Source organism: Gymnoscopelus microlampas, assembly GCF_963454915.1.
Source record: "Gymnoscopelus microlampas genome assembly, chromosome: 5".
In the NCBI taxonomy this organism is placed as follows: Eukaryota; Metazoa; Chordata; class Actinopteri; order Myctophiformes; family Myctophidae; genus Gymnoscopelus; species Gymnoscopelus microlampas.
Genome location: NC_139942.1, coordinates 16005992 through 16028356, shown reverse-complemented (window position 1 = coordinate 16028356; position 22365 = coordinate 16005992). Strand labels below are relative to the sequence as shown.

General features: G+C 41.7%; 3 protein-coding genes across 4 annotated transcripts in view; 2 read left to right on the top strand and 1 right to left on the bottom strand.

Moving 5' to 3' along the window:
• Positions 1 to 2717: 2717 nt before the first annotated feature.
• Positions 2718 to 10842, top strand: proca (protein C (inactivator of coagulation factors Va and VIIIa), a; the record flags this gene model as incomplete). Its single annotated transcript, XM_084056765.1, has 8 exons — positions 2718 to 2787; positions 3778 to 3935; positions 5028 to 5052; positions 5407 to 5517; positions 5999 to 6139; positions 6688 to 6806; positions 7019 to 7136; positions 10250 to 10842. 8 exons carry the CDS (start codon positions 2718 to 2720, stop codon positions 10840 to 10842), a joined length of 1335 nt encoding a protein of 444 aa, XP_083912891.1.
• A 1582-nt stretch (positions 10843 to 12424) lies between these two features.
• Positions 12425 to 20566, bottom strand: dusp28 (dual specificity phosphatase 28). Of its 2 annotated transcripts, XR_014600856.1 has the most exons (5): positions 20022 to 20566; positions 19172 to 19417; positions 18217 to 18333; positions 14515 to 15869; positions 12425 to 14014 (listed from the first exon to the last, which is right to left on the bottom strand). XR_014600856.1 is itself a non-coding variant. In XM_084058508.1 (4 exons), exons 1-4 carry the CDS (start codon positions 20037 to 20039, stop codon positions 15774 to 15776), a joined length of 477 nt encoding a protein of 158 aa, XP_083914634.1. In that variant the 5' UTR covers positions 20040 to 20566; the 3' UTR covers positions 14498 to 15773. The 2 variants fall into 2 exon arrangements, 1 of the variants encoding a protein (XP_083914634.1); XM_084058508.1 differs by lacking the exon at positions 12425 to 14014 and having other exon boundaries at positions 14498 to 15869.
• Positions 20567 to 21600: 1034 nt separating this feature from the next.
• The window catches only part of wdr33 (WD repeat domain 33), a 35637-nt gene continuing 34872 nt past the window's right edge, over positions 21601 to 22365 (top strand). Inside the window, exon 1 of the mRNA XM_084056764.1 lies at positions 21601 to 21789. The gene's annotated coding sequence lies outside the window, so the exon portion shown is untranslated. The remainder of the gene's footprint in view (positions 21790 to 22365) is intronic.

Here is a 22365-nt window from a genome sequence, read left to right as displayed (position 1 = left end):
TTTGAATAAACAATATGGACATTAGACTCTAGATGCTGGTCTTTCTGTATTTGATAAAGCCACGAATATCCCATAATTATTACAGGATTTCTTTTATATTTTCTGTTCTTTTCTGACAATGTATAATTGTTGTATGTACGTATGTTGTACCTGAAAGAGGGTTTACATGTAGGCTCTTAATAAAAGTGCTCTTGTTAACAGTGAGTTTGTATGAAACTTAGTATAGTTAATTAGTCCTTTACTCCTAGAGCACTGTGTGTGTGTGTGTGTGTGTGTGTGTGTGTGTGTGTGTGTGTGTGTGTGCATGAGTGCGTGCGTGCGTGCGTGCGTGCGTGCGTGCGTGCGTGCGTGTGTGCGTGTGGAGGGGAGAGAGAGAGAGAGAGAGAGAGAGAGAGAGAGAGAGAGAGAGAGAGAGAGAGAGAGAGAGAGAGAGAGAGAGAGAGAGAGAGAGGGGGTTGGATAGGGAGAGACAGAAGAAGGATATCCTATTTCACCCACATAATAACCTGGCCCATGCTGGGTACCAAAAGTTGAACACGCTGATTGACAAACAAATATCTCTTAATAGTATCAGCAATCATTAACTTTCAGCTTATTCACTTAATGTCTCACTGTATTGACATCAGGTGTAGCAGAAGTTACAGTAAAGTGGTTGATACACATGCATGTTCATGCGATAAGTTCCCGGGTGTACCGGTATGTTAAATTAGGACAGCTTAAAGGGGAGGTGTGTGTGGGGGAAGACAGTGCTGACAGACAGTGCAGGGGTTCAGATTGTGGACTGTCAGTAAACATCTGTCAGTCATTAACTCAGATTAAACAGCCCATGCAACAGATTGAGTCCCTGCCGTGACTCTCCACATGTAAGTACCCAGCAGCTATATTTAAATCACATGCTTGATTGTTCTGGTGTAACGTGAATGTTTTTTCTGTTCCAATTTCATGAAGATGGCACCTTGATTTATATTAACTCGTGTCAAAAGGTTACATGATTTCAAATGAGGATTGGGGATAGTGTGTGTGTGTGTGTGTGTGTGTGTGTGTGTGTGTGTGTGTGTGTGTGTGTGCGCGCGCGTGCGCGTGCGTGTGCGTGCGCGTGCGTGTGTGTGTGTGTGTGTGTGTGTGTGTGTGTGTGTGTGTGTGTGTGTTTGTGAGTCTGTCTGTGATTTGGACTGCGTTGGCCAGAGGTTATCAATGTACAATCAAGAAATGTTTCATCAGTATGTTGATTCAGGCCTTTTCCACATACGACACAGATTCTGATGTAGCGTTTTTGTTTTCATCTCGAGTGTCAAACAAAAGGAGGATTGAGGAAAGCGTGAAAATTGTCTCCTGTGCTGCTGTTGCTGCTGGTGAGCTTATTTGAATTCCATTGCATTCCATTCCATTTAAATGATTTTATTTACATTTATATGTGTGATTTCCAGCACTACTCATTTCTGTAAATGTCATGGAACAACTTTTCTGTTAAAGTAATCATGGAACAGCCTTACGGTAGATGTAAACATGGAACAGATGTACTAAATTCAATGTAGTTGCTAAATCTGGGTGGGGAAAAAAAAGGAATAACTGCATAACCAATACAAAGAGTTTAGGACAGTGCATCTAATTAACTAGATTAAGTGGCCAATCTTAAATGAGATTATGTTGAGATCTCTTTTACAGGCCAACAGAGGTCGTTCTGAGACAACGCTGAAATGTATCTAAAAGGCTAAAATGAGATTTAAATTAGATTATGTTGAGATCTCTTTTACAGGCCAACAGAGGTCGTTCTGAGACAACGCCGAAATGTATCTAAAAGGCTAAAATGAGATTTAAATTAGATTATGTTGAGATCTCTTTTACAGATCAACATAGGTCGTTCTGAGACAAAGCTGAGATGTATCTAAAAGACGTAAATGAGATTTAAATGAGATTATGTTGAGAGCTCTCTTTTATATCACTCTGAGCTAAATTTGAGACGGAACAATTCTGCTAAATTGAGCAACAGTTAAGCCATTATTGAGATCTCCTTTATAGATCATCAGAGGATCAGTAAAACTATGCGTAAACCTAACCCTAACTTTATACTCAGTAAAACCATGGTCCATGCCTAAACCTAACCCTAACCCTAACCTCAGTAAAACCATGCCTAAACTTAACCCAACCTCATTAAAACCATGGTCCATGCCTAAACCTAACCCTATAACCTCAGTAAAACCATGCCTAAACCTAACCCTAACCTAAGTAAAACTATGCCTAAACCTAACCCAACCTCAGTCAAACCATACCTAAACCTAACCCTAACCTCAGTAAAACCATGCCTAAACCTAACCCAAGCTCAGTAAAACCATGCCTAAACCTAAACCTAACCCTAACCCTAACCTCGGTAATAAACATGCCTAAACCTAAACCTAACCCTAACCCTAACCTCAGTAAAACCATGCCTAAACCTAACCCTAACCCTAACCTCAGTAAAACCATGCCTAACCCTAACCCTAACCTCAGTAACAACCATGCCTAAACCTAACCCTAACCCTAACCTCAGTAAAACTATGCTGACAGAAATGCTGCCGGAAAATGCTCTCGCTCCTTCTGGAACAGATTCACTGTAGATGTAGCCATGAATCATCTTTACTGTAAACTCTCTGTAAATATAAACACGTAGAAGAGAAATGTGATTGCCTAATGCCTTCTTCTCGGACATATCCCACTGGCTGCCAGGTTTGATTGATGTCATGGCTGGCTTCGTCCTCTGTGCATCAGTGGTGCTGCTTCTGTGCTGGACGTCTGTTAGCAGCGTGTCAGGTGAGTCACCGTTTCTAGACGTCGGGTCCGGGGACCACCAGGGGTCCAAGTGGAACCTTACGGATTGAGAACTCTGGGAGCGTACATATGGACCCGTAAGGGTCCACTTGGTTCCATTTGTACGCTCACAGCGTTAAATCAACACCGAGGATTGGGGTCCAAGAGATTAAAACAGGGGTCTGTGACCTAATGCATATCAAACTGGGGGTCCTTGAAATTAAAACGTTTGAGAATCACTGAGGTAAATACATGAGTGGTTAATAATCATAACTGGAAGCAGAAACCCATGCAGAAACACATTGTTGCATGGGTTTCATATAAGGCCTCTCTTTGCTTTAGCTCCTGATGCCTTGACACAGCGTTTCAGCCAAACTGGGGTCCTGGCTCTCCTCTTGGGGGCATTTTTACGTCATTATTATTGTCAAAACTAATCAACAAATTGTATTTATTTTTCAACAGAAAAAGTTTCAAAATAGTGAAAATAGCAGATCCACAAGTTCACAACGTGTCGCATATTGACACAATGTGTGCGTGGTGTATGGGGGACTCGGCTTGTGTCAGATGTAAGAAAGGGGGTATCAAGGGAAAAAAGAATGGGAACCAAATAATCCCAACAAGACAACATCAAAATAATTTACATTTTTTTCTAAATTAAGACGTGTTTCAAGATTAAATAAGTGTTTATTTGTCACTGACTTATACAGGTACAAGCAGCGAAATAAGATGGGGATTTCGTGATTTCAGCTGGTCAATATGCTATTTTCACTATATTTGAAATAGCTAGGGCTTTTAAGTAGTAATTCATTCATAATGTCCTTTTTCCGTTCCTAGAAGTGTAGTGGAGTCAAAAGTACAGTATTTTGAAATGTAGCGAGGGTTAGGTATCCACAAATACAAACACTCAAGTAAAGCACAGATAGGCCTACAGTAGAAAATGTACAGTACTCAAGTAAATGTACTTTGTTACTGTTTCTTCCTGGCTGTGTCCAGTGTTCTCCAGTCGACCGGAGGCCCACACGCTGCTGAGGGCCAAGCGGGCCAACTCCTTCCTGGAGGAGCTCAAACCGGGGAACCAGGAGCGGGAGTGTAATGAGGAGATCTGTGACTTCGAGGAAGCCAGGGAGATCTTCCAGACCAGGGAGGCCACAGTAAGACCTAGCCTGGTAAACCCTCCCTCCGGAAATCTCATTTCCATTTGATTTCAGGAAGGAGTCTGGCATGATTGCTCATTCTGCAATATTGTCTGTGGGCTGGAGTTGGGCGGGAGTAATACCGTTGACTGACAACCCCTTCAACCAATGATCGTTTTCCCCCTTCAGCCAATCAGCAGTTCATTTTGACGAGCTCCAGACTATGTGACGCAACGGGACTTTTGGGACGGCCATGCCGAAAACAGGTTGCCTTATTGGGATACATGCGTGTCACTCCCCGCCCCTGCCGGTTCTCTAAATTTATATTTTTAAATAGGCTCTGTCATGATTAATTGACCACATATATGAAGTTAAACAACTAAATTCTATCCAAACGATATGTTAATAGTAAATTCCGTGCCTCAAAAAAGAAGTTTGAGACCGTTTTAAGAACGAAACTAAGAAGTGACGGCACTCGGACAAAAAACAATGGCTGCCGTTCGTCTTTTGTCGGCGGCTCTCAGGCTGCACTCGGCTTCATTCGGGCTCACTCGAACTCGCCACCTGATTGGCCAACGTAAGCTGTCAATCACAGAACGATGAGCGACGACGCTGATAGGCGCGGTTAGGTCCTGATTTCGCTGGAAACTCCCCAATATTGCAGAATGGGCGTTCATGCCAGACTCCTTCCTGAAATCAAATGGAAATGAGATTTCCGGAGGGAGGGTTTACCAGGCTAAGTAAGACCTACCAGGCTTTCACTGTCTCACTTTAATTGAAGTCATAAGAAAGTTATTTTTGATTAATGGCGCTCGGGTGGCGCAGTGGTAAAGTCACCACCCACTACCACAGAGTTTCTGGGTTCAAATCCACCACGGTTCCAAGGATCCAACTGATCCAATGGAACCAGTTCTAGAACCAAAGTTCTTTTGGTGGAAAGGGGGCCATAATATGAGGAACCAGTTTTTCTGGTTTCATTATCCTTTTGGGGTCCTACGTGGGTAGTTAAATGAGTTTGTATTTACCATAAGGTGCAAAGAAGATTGGTAAGGGAATGGTATCCTTCAAAGGGAGGAAATGATTCACTGACTGTACATTTTGAATTCACAGCTGGAGTTCTGGACCCGCTACATAGGTAAGAAAAAGTTGTTTGTATGAAAAAACACACTGAAATGCAGAACACTTAACACGGCAGCCTTTTGGCTGCGGTTTTAAGTGGTCAGATGGGTGGGCTGCGGGTTGGATCAATGAAACTAACATAGTATATTTATAGATAGTATAGATCCTATTTATTGGTATGAAAAAAAACTTCTTTTCTTCAAGGTTTTAAAGAAAGAAACATTTAAAAAATGGATATTCATGTTTTATTATCATTCAAATCACAATGTTTTGCAAATTATTTGGGCGCCCACTTGCAATACCCTCACGGACCACCAGTTGGACCCAGTCCACTGACTTAAAATACCATATTGATCTCGTTGTGTTTCAGACGGGAACCAATGTCTTACAAACAGCTGTGCTCATGGGACCTGTGTTGATCAATACCAGAATTATGCCTGCAGCTGTGACCCGGGTTATGAGGGGAAATACTGTGACCAGCGTGAGTAGCACTGCATTTACTACACTTGTGAGGGCCAAATGTCCCCACAAGTGTAAAAGAAAATTCAAAATCCTTTTTGAGTTACGCCTACAATTAGGAAAAGATCCAGGTTGGGGGTTAGTTTAGGATGAGGTTTTTAGAGGTTGGGGTTGGAGTTATGCCTGATTTACACTTAGTTGCCGGTGCCGGTGTCACACAGGTCCCATGATCACAGTGTGTGTGTGTGTGTGTGTGTGTGTGTGTGTGTGTGTGTGTGTGTGTGTGTGTGTGTGTGTGTGTGTGTGTGTGTGTGTGTGTGTGTGTGTGTGTGTGTGTGTGCGCGCGTGCGTGCGTGTGTAACATATATGAGTGTCTGTTTTGTTTTTTTTCTTTTCCGTAAATCAATGCCGTACCTCGTCTTACCAGTTTTTCTGGGAAGTAACAGTTTTGGACATACTGTATGGCTACAAGGTTTCCAAAATGTATTGTTTGTGTTCTGCAGCCAGCATGACCTCTAACTGCTCTGTTAACAACGGTGACTGCAACCATGACTGTACAGAGATCGAGGGCAGCCACCGACGCACCTGCAACTGCATCAAAGGTTACCGACTCGACGACAATGGCAAAACCTGTGCCCCTATTGGTGAGACAATTGCCTTAAATGTCTTTCTTTCTTTTTTAACCACTTAAACCCTCTATCCTTAGTCAAACGGATCTGAGTTACAGTACATGAACTTTTTTCCATTTACGCCAAATCTCTTCACCAAAAATTGCCGTATAAGCTCACCAGAATACGAATGCAGGGTTCAACTGATTACATTTAGAGTGCTTGCCACTGCTGTTTTAACCTACTGGCTGACCTGCCAGTGAGGAGCCAGCACCGGGAGGACGTAGAGCCTTCGTCGTCCTCCTCCCGCTCGACACTCCCCGCTGACAGGTGCCGTCCCAGGAGTACTTTACGTGTGGTGACAAATAACACCTTCCCCGCCCGGCTTCCCTCCCCCAAACACGGGCCAATTGTGTTTGGGGGATAATTTCCTTAGACTAAATAGGACTTTTTGTTTTTAGCAACCAGTGTAGTCATCCCCATGGCCAGTAGAGAGATGCACTTTCAAAGCTTCAGCTATATTCTTTCCGGAGAGTTGGCAAGTTGAAGTGGCCACCCTCTTTCTGTCTGTATCTCCTGTACAGGAAGCTCCTCATGTGGTCAGCTTCTGATCAGCAGGACGTCATACGACGGGCCGGTGGAAGGCCTGCTACCCTGGATGGTGGGAGGGGAGGTGGGCAAGAAGGGGGAGAGCCCTTGGCAGGTAAAACCTAACTTCACAGTATGTCACTTTATTAAAAAAAACTGTTGCCTCGGTACTCGTCATCATGTGAGCATATTATAGAGTGTGTGTGTGTGTGTGTGTGTGTGTGTGTGTGTGTGTGTGTGTGTGTGTGTGTGTGTGTGTGTGTGTGTGTGTGTGTGTGTGTGTGTGTGTGTGTGTGTGTGTGTGTGTGTGTGTGTGTGTTTTAATAGGCTCTGTTACTGAATGCCAGAGGCAGGTTCCACTGTGGAGGCGTTCTGATAGATGAGAACTGGGTTCTGACTGCAGCTCACTGTCTGGAGAAGAGCCTCCGTTTCAAAGTGCGACTGGGTGAGCTACAGTATACGTTTCTTTACTCCAGGGTTTCTCAAACTGTTTCATGCCAAGGACCCCCAAATTGATATGTATTTAACCTGAAAAGGTTTTGTGCCAGGGACCCCTAGAAGAGAAGATGTATGTTTTACTTTGAACCCTTTCACGCATACTGGTCACTACAGTGGACAGCTATTAGTCATTTTCTTTTATAAGAATAGGTTTGTCAGAGTTGCATATACTGTATGAGCCACCACAGTGGACTCTAAAGCATCACCCTATACACTGCTACACACTGGCCAGCCGTTGTAACTGCAAAATAATCTTGTCAATATCCAAGATGGCTGAAATGTAAACAAGCCCAACAGCTCAGGAATATGGATTCCTTCTAAAGTAGGAGACCCTTGCAAGTATTGATTTTGTGTTGGGAGGAAATCATGATGACCATCTGTCCACTAAATTGGAAGTCATGCATCACACAATTTATACTATTGCTGCTACAGTTTGCTCTTGAAAAGGCTTCATCTGCAGCAACTTTTTGGGATATAAATCAATGCGTTCATGTTATTAGAAAGTAACCTGCATTGTTTGTATCAAAAATAATATGTTGTGCATCATTATTTACGAGTACATTTATGTCTATTTATATTTGGTAGAGCTCAAGTGCAGCCTATTATTATAAAGCCCTATAGGAAGGAGAGTGGAGCAACTATCATATGAATACAGTGAGGATGATGCTAGTGGCCAGTCGTGATCAATGGCTGCTAGAAAAAGAAGGATCAGCAAATGATAGCAGTGACCGTGGAGCTGTATAAAAAATATAAAAAATGTCCTAAACATTTTCGACATTTTTCTAATATTAAAAAAAATAGCAGATGTACAAGCTCGCAGCACGGCACAAAGTGTCGCGCTGTGAGCTTGTAGATCTGCTATTTTTCAATAGCCAACATGAATGGATAAAAAGGTCAAAATGATTGTGATGCATTGAAACACTTTTTTTTTCATTTCCTGAAAAAGGAACATTTTGGAGTTAGCTGGTTTCTGCCGGACAGCAGAGATATTAGATTTAGGTGTGCAAATGTGCCGCAATGGAAACAAGCTTCAGCTTTTTTGTGACATTGTTGATGCTTTTGCATGTTATATGGGCTATATTTGTAATTAAAGTATTCTATCTGTTCTATCTCTCTAAGTTGATAAAAAAAGACATTGCATGGTTAAAAAGGTAAAGAAAAACATAATTTAGCAACTGGGATATCATACAAATAACACCCGCCAGCCAACAATGGTGTGTAGATTTCCTCTTGGCTTGGAAACTATGTAGATGTGTGTGTGTGTGTGTGTGTGTGTGTGTGTGTGTGTGTGTGTGTGTGTGTGTGTGTGTGTGTGTGTGTGTGTGTGTGTGTGTGTGTGTGTGTGTGTGTGTGTGTGTGTGTGTGTGTGTGTGTGTGTGTGTGTGTGTGTGTTTGTGTGTGTGTGTGTGTGTGTGTGTGTGGGTGGGTGTAAGTGTGATGTGTGGGTGTCCATGAATTCAAGGCTTCATGGGGTGTTGATAGAAAATAGGTAATTGTTTGGGTGAACTACTCCTTCAAGCATATGGCGTGAGATACTCGCTCCGACTTGCTGACGGACTATATCATGATAGTCAAATAGAAGCATTTACTAAACACAAATAAGAAAGTAAAGAGGCTTCATATTGATTGATGTAGCTTCAAATTAATTCCCAAACTCCGTCTGTCATAGAGGAGTGATATTAATCTTACATTTTGTCTTTGGCTCACATCCTACCTGTGGTTTCCTGTTTTCTGCTGCCTTCCTTGCAAGTCAGTGCCTCTTTTCAGGCAACTTCCATATTCTTGTGGTTTGAGGTGTACATGCAGTACCTGCATGTAAGGTGTACACACCTGTATATACAGTATTCAATACACAGTACTTGGTACACAGCCTTGGTACACATAGAAGTTGAGTCGAACCGCTTCAGTCTGCGGCGGAAGGAGAGCTGTTGTCTGGTGGGCGTGTGGTGTGACCAGCCTAGGTTCTTGCTGATGCGAACCCTGAGGAACCTGGCACCACGATGGTCAGGGGTTTCACTTCCTCTCTGTAGACCAGAGAGGAACCGTTCAACCTTTTTTCATTCTCAAGGATCCCCAGTTATCCCTAATGACCATGTATTTTATCTCTGGGACCCCAAACTACACTGTACAAGTGTTAATTTAACTCTGAGAGAGCACAAATCGACCCAAATAGAATCATTTGGAATGGTTTGGTTCCATGGAAGTTACAGGTCCATAATGTCCATTTGGACCTCTGGTGGTCCAAATGGTGGTCCTCGGCTCTGACGATGAGAAACAGTGGTGTAGACTCGGGTTTGATAAACTAGTGGAGTTTTTTATAGAGGAGGAATGTGGGCCACTGGCTATACTGGAGCTGTGGGATAAGAGGTGTGCATTGTCATCTCTGACGCATGGTTCGTGTGTAATAGCTACCCCTTTAAGAAAATGTACATTGACAGCCATAAAATTTGTATTGTGTGCGCACACTTGTTCAGTGCGTGTATATGGTTCGATCTAAGTCTATTTTGGGGGTCACCAGCCAAAAAGGTTGAAAACCACTGCTGCTGTGTAGACCGGCCCATCGTTGTCTGTAATCAGGCTGATTGGCGGTGATGCTGTCAACGCTCCTTTTCCTGCTGAGGGCGGCTCAGGTCCTTTGATGTGTGCTGTCAGATGGTGCAGGTGTTTTACCAATCAATCGGTTGTCGCAAGTGTCTTATTTTATGCTGCAGTCTGCTGGGGAGGCAGCGTGACTGACAGGGATGCTGCCGAGGCTGGACAAGCTGGTGATGGCGTCTGGCTCAGCGCTTCGCTGAATGCTGGACTCCCTGTGGAGCAGGGTTATTCAAGTTTAATATATTTTTTTGTTGTTAAAAATGTAATTTTAGTTTTGATTAGCCTTTAAAGCGGGTTTTCTGGTTTAGTTTAGTCAGGGTCAGTGGAGATTTTCTCTGCCGTTCTATAGCCCATACATTGAACTTAGAGCTCCCCAGCATATCGATAAGCAGAAATCTCTGATCTTTTGTCTACGCGAGACTATAATAATGTCTCCTCGTGTTTTTAAACCCATCACTACTGCAGGTGACTACGAGCGCTTTAAGATTGAGGGAACGGAGGAAACCTTGGCGGTCGATCAGAACGGCATCTTCAAGCATCCCAACTACACTATGAGCAGCACCAAGGTGGACAACGACATCGCCTTGCTCCGCCTCGCCACCCCCGCCCCGCTCTCCAACTTCATCGTCCCCGCGTGCCTCCCGAGCCGCAGCATGGCCGAGCGCGTGCTCCACCTCAACGGCACGGTCACTGTGGTGACCGGCTGGGGCGAGGAAGGCGAGGATACCGGGAAGTTCAGCTCGGCGCTCAACGTCATCAAGGTCCCGCTGGTCGACCACGGCACGTGCGCCACCGCGATGACCTACAACATCACCGACAACGTGCTGTGCGCCGGCATCCTCGGCCAGGCTGTGGACGCCTGCAAAGGGGACAGCGGGGGCCCCATGGTCACTTTGTACGGAGACACGTGGTTCCTGGTCGGCCTGGTGTCGTGGGGCGAGGGCTGCGGCAAGAAAGACAAGCTGGGCATCTACACCAAGGTGTCCAACTACAACGACTGGATCGATCAAATACGCGAAGACTGGGACAAGACATCCAGACCCCAACCGGTTTTCTAACTGGGTCTCAAATGTTTTGGCTTCACCCGAACGTTTTGCTTAGAAAACTGCAATAGATGAATGAATGATTGATTATAACCCACGTTTTGAAGAATATAGCATCACAAAGAAATGGAGTGTTGCAATTCTTGAGCAGATTTATTTTAAATTGTGGCCATAACATTTCAGTAAGTCCAGTTTTGATGTCAATATGTTCAAATAATGCGCAAATACGTTTTGCTTCAATTCGGGAAGCTTGAATATTTTCGAAGGCATTTGGAAGGCCTTTTTAGAATCGGCCTCGGGTCTAACTGGGTTAACACTTTAAAGCTCAGCTGGTTCACTTAAAGTATGTCACCATTGTATCTTTAAACAGAGCAGTAAAATACATTCGTACCACCTTCTCTCATGACATATCCCCTGTAGTAACTCTAGGTGCCCCTTGGGGTACATGTACCCCCATTTGAGAAACAATGCACTAAGGGCCTGGTCTTCAAAGTCCGGGGTCGTCCAGCTAAATGGTTTGGTTGCATTTGTACACTCTCAGAGTTAAATTAACAAGGATTTTACAGTAACTAGATCGCAGTCCCAGAGATAAGAAATTATATCAAATGGGGGTCCGTGGGCTAATGCATATCAAACTGGGGGGCCTTCCATTTAAAAAGGTTGCGAACCGCTGCACTAAGAAGCCCTCACACACATCCTAGCCATTTTCTACACCTTCTCCCTGTTTGATCTCACCAGTCCCAGGAGCAACTTAGGAAAAGGCCTCCTACACGATAGAGATGTAAAACAGTTTTCTAATTAAAACAATTACTCTCTAAAAGGTATGTCTGTTTTTCTTTCCTGTTAATGCTGTCTTTATTCCATCATCATCACAAAGAGATTCACATATCTTGGAAACTACTTTCGAGATTTTCATGGAATTAGCTGAGCATGTTCAAGGTCTACTGAGGATACTGATTTTAATGACTGCATGGCCTCTAGTGTGCCACCCTTAGGCCAAATCCTCAAATTCAATTCTTCTGTGAGCCTGAATTCTTGTGAGCCTTTGACATTTCCTCCAGTGCCACCCTATGCCACGATACAACTGTGCATCTGTTTTAATGCACTTAGTAGTGTTTTAATCATATACTGTAGGTTAATGATTCAGAATAGTGTACAGAGCTGCCAGACTATTCTTGCACTAATATTATCTTTCTTGCCCCAAAATGGCATAAAGCTGTTCCGGGTGGGTGTGAGGAGCAACACAGACTCTAGGACTGCACCTGTATAATTTTCAGTCACTCTAAATAAAAGCATGAGTTAAATGGCCAATATATACTGCAAATGAAGTAATGTTTGCTAGCAGTGTGAATGCAGAATAAGCCTTAGCCAGTCAAGTCCCCCCCCCCCCACCACACCCACACACACACACACACACACACACACACACACACACACACACACACACACACACACACACACACACACACACACACACACACGCACACAAACAATAAGAAAGAAATAAACATACTAATGGACACACAACCTTTATTTGATTGTATTTCAAGACATACAATTGAGAAAATAACATCTGTTTTTGTCCACAACATAATAATGATATTGTTCTTATAAAGCCCTGAAATGCAAATCACCTTTAGCACCACCTATTTTCAAGAAGGAAAGGCCAGTAATGAATACAGTTAATCCATAGATACACACTAAATATACTGTGATGCTATCAGGCCTTTATGCCTGTTAGCCCCACAAACGTATTCATTCTTAAAACATTGTCTGTAATGATTCAACAGGTGGACAGGCTGGTTAAATTATGACATTTTTTTTTAAAATTGATTTATTTTACCTTTATTCATAGAGGTAATCTCATTGACACCAGATGTCTCATTCTCAAGAGACCTGGTCAGACAGTAACCCATGGTTATTCATGTGTATCTATGTTTAGTCTATATTCATACTGTTAGCTTATGCTTGCCTCTTCAAGCTTAGCAAGCTTGGTTCTTAAACTCTTTCATGTAAAAATGTGAGGTTCTTTTCTGATGGTTATTCAGTGGTTTAATGTTATAGGGCTGGGCGATATGAACTAAATCAAATATCACCTTGATTTTGACCAAATATCTTATCACTATTGTGACGACGATAACATGAAACCTTTTTATTTCATTATAAAATAAAACTCAAGTGATTATAACCAGGAAAATACAACACTTATGCCATATCACAATATTACGATGTCCAAAATCCCAGATGATATCTAGTCTCATATCACAATATCAATATAATATCTATATATTGCCCAGCCCTAGGTACATTACTATAAACATTCAAATCACTGCACAACAGCAGCAGAAGGTAAGGCCTGTGTTTACACATTATGCTGAAGACATATGACGCAAATCAGTGGAAGCTTATTGATCTATTGTAACTAGAATAGGTTATCAGCTGGCTTTGTAAACTCTAAAAGTAAGCTCATATTTCACAGTATGCGGCCTAAATGTATCTGCCCACAGTAAGAGACAAACTAATTCAAAGGCAAAGACTATCGTGATTTTTTTCTAAACCATATTTCCTGGTCGGCCACTGTGGTCAGTGCTCTGCTCCATGTGTGCTAAAAATGAAATGACAGAAATATGTACGCCAAGCAGATTACGTCATTGGACTTTATAAATCTGTGTGTACCTTGAGCTATAGATACACATAATCTGAATAAGTCTAGTCGAAACCAAACTTGTATATGGATCTACCACTATTATATCATTAAGCTGTATCTGATGGCTTGTGTACTAGTATTTACCTGAGTACAACTTATTGCTGTAGTAGCTATTCTATGCATTTATCTAACAGGGGTTTTAGATATTTGATGGCTCTTTGTACATACAGTATGTGTATGTATGCGCTATACGCTATTGCGTATACCAATACATGGATAGTAGATCAAGTTCACCCATAGCTGCTTTAATGGCATCAATCTAGCATTTTAAGGACCTCATTCCAAAGCAATGCTTTTCTCTGTTTTGGAAAAAAAAATAGAGCACAAAAAATGCAGTTTGTTGTTTGAGAGTTTGACGACTTCTTTAGGTTCTATGCAGACATCTCTTTCATCAACTACATTGAGACCAGTGATTGCTTTTGTCAGAGAAGCAGTTGGGGTGTGTGACTTGTAATTGAATTAAACTCTTCATATCGTCACCTTATTAAACTAATGGCCTAAGTAATTTTTTGAGGAAATGATATTTTTGCCTAAGTCAGGTCCTCATGACACTGGCCACCTCTGGTAAAATGGCCCAACTCCTAATTGAAAAGGATCATGCTGTTCACGCCCCTTTTAGTGTAATGGCCTAACTCCCTAGTGTGACTTAGGAAAAATTGGCCTTTTGTTTGGCCTAAGTCACATGTTTTTGTGACTTAAGCCAAATTATTTACTGATTTAGGCCATTTTGTAATTTGTTTTGCTTTTTATTTTGGCCTAAGTCAGATTTAATCCTATTTAAACCTATTTCAATCTCTTATGTTACATAACTGACAGACAGTGTTATTTCTATTTAAATAGTCATAATTTGTTATAAACATTTTGGGTGAAATGATTAAGAAATATCATATCGTTTTGTTCTGGATCAGTTTTTTATTTTTCCTGAAAACCTTGAAAAAATGACTTAGGCCATTAGTTTAATAAGGTGACGATATCTAAACTATAATGTTTTAAAATGAAAAAAACGTGTGGTTGATCCCCCCATCATAGCGTTGCGTCGTCCTAGACGCTGCAAACAGAACCCGGGCTGAACGTCAAAACGAATAATGCTAATGGCTCCACAGTGTTCTGCCTAAACGCGTCGTCATTCTGTAAAGGTGCTTCTACGCAGAGGTAAAAGCTGACACCGCTACCGTTACAGCACAGCAATTACTCTGAAAGGCAAGGAGAGGGATAAAAAGACAATGACAAACAGCTGCGGTGAAGTCAATTCTGTGGTATGAGGAAAAAGAAACCCTCTTGGTCATCAGAGAATGATGAATCATTTTGTCAAGGCAAAGGTCAAGATCTTCTACCCTACAGTATGTACTGTATTACGTTTCTCTCCCTTCATTTATGCTGTGTCACGGTGTGTTCCCACTGTCCCCTTGTTAGGAAGACAAAGTTCTGCCCGGAGTGCTTTTTCTGAAAGTGAAAGACGTCCTCCACCTACATATATCTGCATATCACAACCGTCCAGGAGGTCCATCTGGACTAAGCTGGTTTAAAAGCTTTACTCCGGGCTATTAAAGGGACAATTTGAATGATTGGTCAGCTGTTAAAAAGCAGCCCACGTCATGTACAGTATGTGCCTTTCTTAAAAAGTTAAACTATTCTCTCAACTTTTGAATGCGCTCAGCTCTGCCAAAAAAGAAAAGCACAATGACCAGCACCTTTTAGAGGTGGCCCCTGTTGCAGTATGCGGTCACCTTTTAGTCATTTTTCATAGGCTTTAAGGTAAAAAGGCGCCTATTTTTATGTAACGGTACTGGTACTGTGCTGCATCTTGGCGTGACAAGGTCAAACCAAAGAAAATGCCATTTCTTTGTACACTCGCGCAGGTAAGAGGAACCCAGATATGTGCTTGCAAACACCGTCAACCTTCTCTTTAAGCACCTAGATGAAAAGCTGATTCCTTTATGGAGGTGAAGAGCACAGATTGAGGAGAACAACATGGGAGGTATTTTTTACATGGAAAAAGCCTGCAAGGTCGAAACGTCGTATCATTGCTGCTGTGCTGTGAATACAATTGGAGCATTTAAAAGTGAGTTGCGAGCCCCCATCTTGTTTTTCAGGTCCTTTAACACGGACATCGTGTAGTAGGGTTTGAAGGCTTTGGGTGAGCTCACATGTTGGAAAAGAAGGTTTAGTAAGATTGTCTCTACAGGGGAGGAACATCCAAGCAGTAATCTCTGTGGATCTACTGGTTGGGTGCTGAATCCTATCTGCGTCTCTTTTTCAGCTCTTGTTCGTATCTCTCCAGCTGAGCCATGAAGCCAGGGTTGGGGTCGATCACATGACGAGCCGTCTTCACTTTCTGAAACAGGAAGGGACAGTACATTGAGTTATTACTACTACCACTACCAATGGTGTCATGCCCATAGAAACAGAGAGGGCACCTGCCCACTCTTCACTTATGGGGTGAAAAAAACAACAGTAGACACAATAGTCTGCAGTGCAGACTATTGTGTGTCTATTGTTTTTTTGTTACTTGCGACCCTTAAAAATTGAGGGCCTCCTGATCCCTAAGCACGGCCCTGGTCTTCACAATAGTACATGATGTGTTCGAGAGTGTACAAACGGAACCAAATGGACCCGTCTTGCACATACTCATGCACATGCACATCACTACTGGTGATTGATTGTGCATTATACCGGTATCTCTATATTTATTCATATCTAACTTGTTATCTTATTTTAACTAGTGTTCCACTTGTGCTATAGCCTACCTGTTCCCTTATAACTGACTATATCTTTGTTTCATCCTCTGTCTGTCTGTCTGTCTGTCTGTCTGTCTGTCTTGGAGTTAAATTAACACCGGTTTTACTGGGTAAAGTACACGTCTATCAAATAGTGTTGATTTTCTTAAACTACTTCAAGCTTTGATGTTAGCTGCAGATGCCCTTATCGTGGTCTTACTGTAGCCTACATCTGTACGTCAGCAGAGGCCCGCCTCCAGATACATGATGAGTCAGCAGCCAGCGGGTATGTTCATTATTGAGGACACCTTGTGTCAGGATATATGACTGTCATTGAGATCCAAACTATGACTTTGCAGCATTACAGCACAGGCTTTCTAAGCCAGTGAGTTTTCAGCAGTGGTGGACGAAGTACTCACATTTTTTTACTCCAGTAAAAGTATCAATACCACAATCTTGGAACACTCTGTTAAAAATAAAGGTCCGGTACAAAAAATGTACTTGAGTAAAAGTACAAAACTATTGGGATCAAAATATACTTAAAGTACCAAAAGTAAAAGTACTCATTATGCAGAATGGCCCATTTCATATATTTATTCAATCTTTATTTACCAGGTATACCTCACTGAGATATGCAATGCTTTCTTTTACGAGAGGGACCTGGCCAGGTGCCCTCTTGGCACAGTAAAACCAATATACTCTACAATACATAGCCTCCTGAATAAAAGAGGCAATGTAAGGCAAACAAATAAAATAGCAAGTCTTTCTGAAAGGTGTTCCATGCAAAGGGGGCAGCGTATTTGAAAGCTTTTTTTTACTTGGCTCAATTTGCTCAGAATAGTATTTACTTAAGATCAGTTCTGATGTGCTTTTTATTGGATATTTCAATTTCTCGATACTTCTACTCTACCACATTTCAAAGGCAACATTGTACTTTTGACTACACAACAGCTTTTTGACAGGTTTAGTTGATGTATTACTATGTCAAATTGGCCAGTCTGCATGTTGAGTAGCCTATGTTTTCTTTTGGTACTGTACATTTTGATGCCAATACATGCATCTGTCCCTTTACTCAAGTAACATTTTGAATACAGTACTTTTACTTGAAATATGGTATTTCTACATTAAATAGCCTTCATTCACTTAAAGTATAAAATCTGAGTAGACTACTTCTTCTTCCTCCACTGCCCTGATCATCAGACAGCAGCTATTTGCATGGGGGTCCCTGCCTGGACCACCAGAGCTGAGAGCACTATAGGCCTACAAGCAGTGGTGTAAAGTAACTAAGTGCATGTACTCAAGTACTGTACTTATGTACAATTGTGAGGTATGGTTTTACTTTACTGGAGTATTTCCAATTTTCAATACTTTTACTTCTACTCCACTACATCTCAGAGACAAATACTTTACTTTTACTCCACTACAATTATTTGAAAACTAGTTACTTGTTACTTTTGTAGATTTAGTTTATTATTACAAAACATACATTAACCACTTCAGCCCCTATATACATTTCAGCCATTTGAAAATAGCCGATTTACAAGCTCACAATGCGTCGCATCGCAGTACATTTTGATACCAATACTTTTGTACTCTTAAAGCATGTTTTCAATTCCTGACTTTTACTTGTACAGAGTATTGCTACATTGCAGTATTGATACTTTTACTTAAGTAAAACATGAGGGTACTTTTTCCACCACTGCAAATAGGCCAGTCCTCACGGTGACGTTGGTGAGTAGGCTATGTCTTCATTTGGTAGCCTACTCCTGTATATTTTGATGCCATTACATGTATCTGTCCTACCAGATATTTATTTCTACTTTATATACTTAAAGTAGAACATCTGAGTAGACTACTTCGTCTTCCACCACTGATCATAAGACAGCAGCTATTTGCATGATGGGGGTCCCTTGGGCCTGGACCACCACCACCAGAGCTCTCATGAGTCTCTCCCACCCACCCTACCTGCAAAGCGTCCTTGAGCGACATCTGGCGGTGCTTCATGAGATAGGCCACGCACACGGTGGCGGAGCGGCTGCGGCCGTTCTTGCAGTACACCACGCTGTGGCCGCCGCGCACCGCCTGAGAGTGATTGATTGAAAAATACTTTAGTTAGAAAGACATGGGAGAAAAAGTTGCACATGGAAGTAGGCTACTAGTTTAACAACGGTGGTTCTCAACAAGTGGTCCTTGGGGGGAGGGGGGGAGGGGGGGGGGGGGGGTCGCCAGCTAAATTAGTTAAAGGAGGATTTCACCCCAAAAATGACTTTCTATCAATTGCACACCCCATGAAGCCTTGAATCCATGGATTTATTTTTGTGGCATTCCTAAGACAATAATTTGATTCCCATCTCCTAGGTAGGAGGAGACACAAAGTAGATTATTTGTGTCTCCTACCGGATACACACCCGGTCATCAAATTATTGGTTTAGGAATGCCACAAAAACAAAAATAAATCCATGAATGCAAGGCTTCATGGCGGGGTGTGCAATTGATAGAAAATAAGTCATTTTTTGGGTGAACTCCTCCTTTAACATCACAATCATTACAAGCTCATTACAAGCTCATAGTGTGGCACCGAGTGCCGCACTATGAGCTTGTAGATCTGCTATTTTTGAAAAATCTTGAAAATGTGTGCACATCTTTGAATATATATATTTTTTTGAAGCGAACCATTTTTAACACATTATCTTTGCTTCTGGGGGGGTCCCTGGAACAAAATATTTTCAGATGGGGGTCTGCGGCCAAAAATGTATATCAATTTAGGGGTCCTTGGCTTGAAAAAAAAAGGTTGAAACCCACTGGTTTACAATACAAGGTCATAAAAGCCCATAAAAGCGAACGGCTTGTTTCAAATGATCGATCCCCAGGCTATACTCAAATCATGGTGACATTAAAAAGAATACAGACAGATATACACCTCCTTCTGGATGGCGTCGGCGGAGCGGTCGAAGTGGCGGTACAGGTCCTCGTTGGGGTCGTCGTAGACGGGGATCCGAAGCGTCCTGACCACGGATGATGAAGATGAAGATGATGATGTTGATGATGCTGATGCGGGGAACGGCTGCTGCTTGGAGACGTTGATGCAGAGCGTCACCGCCTCCTGCTGGAGGAGCTCGTCACTGCAGGCCGAGCGAGCGTTGCTGATGAACAGGTGCTTGGTCACCTTTTTGTGCACAGCGGTGGTGGTGGTGGGGGAAAGTACTCGCGTCATGTTTTTACTTAAGTAAAAGTATCGATACTGTCGTTTTCTACATCAATACAATGTAGCAATACACAATACACAAAGTCAAAGTCTGGAATTCTAAATTTACTTGAGTAAAAGTACAAAAGTGTTGGTATCAAAATGTACTTAAGGTAGAAAGTACTCATTGTGCAGAATGTCCCGTTTCACATGTTTTCAAATGTATAGCCTACAGTACAATGTATACCAATCTTTTGAAAGTATCAGATCTTCTGTACAAGCTCACAATGCCTGTGAGCTTGTAGATCGGGCCATTTTCAAATGGCCGAAATGTATATAAGGCTGAAGTGGTTAATGTATGTTTTGTAATAATAATCAAAATCTACAAAGTAACTTTAAAGTTTTCAAATAATTGTGGTGGCGTAAAAGTACAATATTTGCCTCTGAGATGCATGGAGTAGAAGTAAAAGTAGGCTACTGAAAATGAGCCTAGCCTACTCCAGTAAAGTAAAAAAAAAAAAGAAAATTGTACCTAAGTACAGTAGGCTACTTGAGTAAATGTACTAAGTTACTTTACACCACTGACCTTGCACAGCTGCAGCATGGTGGTCCCGAAGCGACTATAATGTGAGCTGTCCGCTGATGTGACTGAGACAGCCAACTCTGGACCCCTATGTACGAGTGTCTTTTGGTCTAGAATCCAATGCTACTCTCTTGATCTTACAGTGTCTCCCTCTCAGCTGTCGTATTGTACTACTATACTATCAAAATAAAGGCAGAAAAAGCCAAAAAGAAAAAAGAAATGTCTATTTAAAATAGCCTACATTGTTTCCCCCTCATATATGGCTACTCTCACTAGGGACTCAATTCAATGTCTATCCCACAAGGTTTAAGAGTATTTCCATGCGCACTTTGTCCATTCTTTTTTACAGTCTATGTTCTATACTTATAGCACTAACTTCACATGCACTGTGTTCACTCTACCAGACAGTCACATCACACCTGCCAAGCATATACAGTATTCCTGTATAGGCTATGACCTGTCACACACATGCTTTATGTATCATATATAAAGATATTGTACATATCTCCTCCAGCCTGTGAAATGAAGGAGTTGTTTAGTTAATCTGCTCCAGCCTGCCTCTAACCTCTGTGCCACACAGTAAGCTGGCTATATTTACCATAGGAACAGGATAGGGTAGGCATTCCCTGGGTCTTAGTGCTAGCCTTGTTTAAAGGATATATCACTTTCAAACATGTGTGGGGTCATTTTAACGTCTACTCTGGCTTTTGTGAGCACCCCGGAGAGTTTTTAAGTTGCTTGATTCAGTATTTAGATATTTGATATTCATTACCAGGCATGCCCCCTTCCCATACCAACCCATTGTAACTTCAAACTCCATTTTAACAAAAGCCAGAGTAGACGTTAAAATTGCACCAAACATTTACAACCAGTTAGTATTGTTTATGGAAAATTCCTGTTGTGCAACAATAGCAACTTGACGTAACTCGTGGAAGAACATAGAACATAACTAAACCCACCCCCTTGTTATTATCTGTTTGTTATTATGCCTTAATAACGGAGTGATAGCCTATTTGAAGAATTTCCCTGTACCTTTATGAATTGATGTAGGCTATTTTCTTAAATAATATATAATAATAATGTAAATATAATATATATTAATATTGCTTGTTTAATATATATATATATATATATATATATGTATTTACCTATTTTTTGTAAGAGTTGTGCCATTTTTCTTAGTCTCATACAGTCTATATATGTGTTGATGATTATGAGTGTTATCTTTGTTAGTTTATATGTTTTATATGTTTCTTCATTGCGATAATAAAGAAAATAATGTTCACCCGTGATGTCTGGTTTCTGCACGTGGCACTATGAGTCTTTATCTGCTGCAAATGGTTCTCTACTTGCACAAGATGCATTTCTGCCAAATTTATTTATATTTTTACCATGACACACCTTATGTATATTTGACATATTATGCCATTGTTCACTTTGAAGAAGAAAACTACATTTCCTGTAGTAGACGTCAGGACGTCATGACGCTCTCACGCTGTTGCCAGACGTACGGTCAAAAAAAAAGAAAAAAAAATAGCAAAGAACATAAAGTCCCATGATGCATTGCGCTTAGTGAGGACAAGAAGCATCGAGGAGGAAGCGTCGACATGGAGTCCATAGCGGCGGGTGGCTAGAAAGTGACAAATAAATTATAACACTGACTTTTATATGGTTGTTCTTCAAAAAAAATAATCATACGAATATCTGTTTAAAAGAAAGAAGAACGTATCTTGCTAATTATTAGCTAAAACTCTGCATTGGAATATTGTTGGTGAGTTGTTGTAATCTTAGCAAGCGCGTTGTTGTTGTATAAATGACACTTCTTCCAACCGGGGCCGCCATTTATAAAACTGAACAAAAACAAAACACGGAACCGACCCAGGGTTCTATACCGACCCCGGGGTTAATGTAGGGGTTAAGTGGCTTTACACGGGGTCTCCTCTCCGGTCCACGGTGTCGTTGGGTTCGGTTAAATGGGCTTTTCCTTTCCCCCCAATCCTGGTTTAGCTACATGCTAATGCTAGCTACACACACACATACACACACACGGGGCTAAAACATGTTAGCATCAGCTACAACATGGTGGTGAAGGAAGAGAAACGTTAAAGTCTAAACTCTTGAGGCTGTATAAATGGAAACAAAAGGACCCGTAAGGCAGTGGTTCTCAAACTTTTTGTTGTGTCAAGGACCCCCAAATTGATGTTTTTGGCCGTGGAGCCCCCCATCTGATTGATTGATTGATGTACTTTATTTAGTAAGACATGAGAACAACAGTGGAAGTATACATTCACAATACAAGGTCTACTAAACTGCAAGTCTCATAAAGCACTAAGCTTGTGTATAAGCA

Bases quoted from the DNA above. Each gene is read 5' to 3' on its own strand.
- dusp28 (XM_084058508.1), bottom strand. The intron at 18,334-19,171 runs GTGTATATCTGT...AATCACTCTCAG, and splicing joins CCGACGCCATCCAGAAGGAG to GCGGTGCGCGGCGGCCACAG. The intron at 15,870-18,216 runs GTAGGGTGGGTG...TTCCTGTTTCAG, and splicing joins CGCTCAAGGACGCTTTGCAG to AAAGTGAAGACGGCTCGTCA.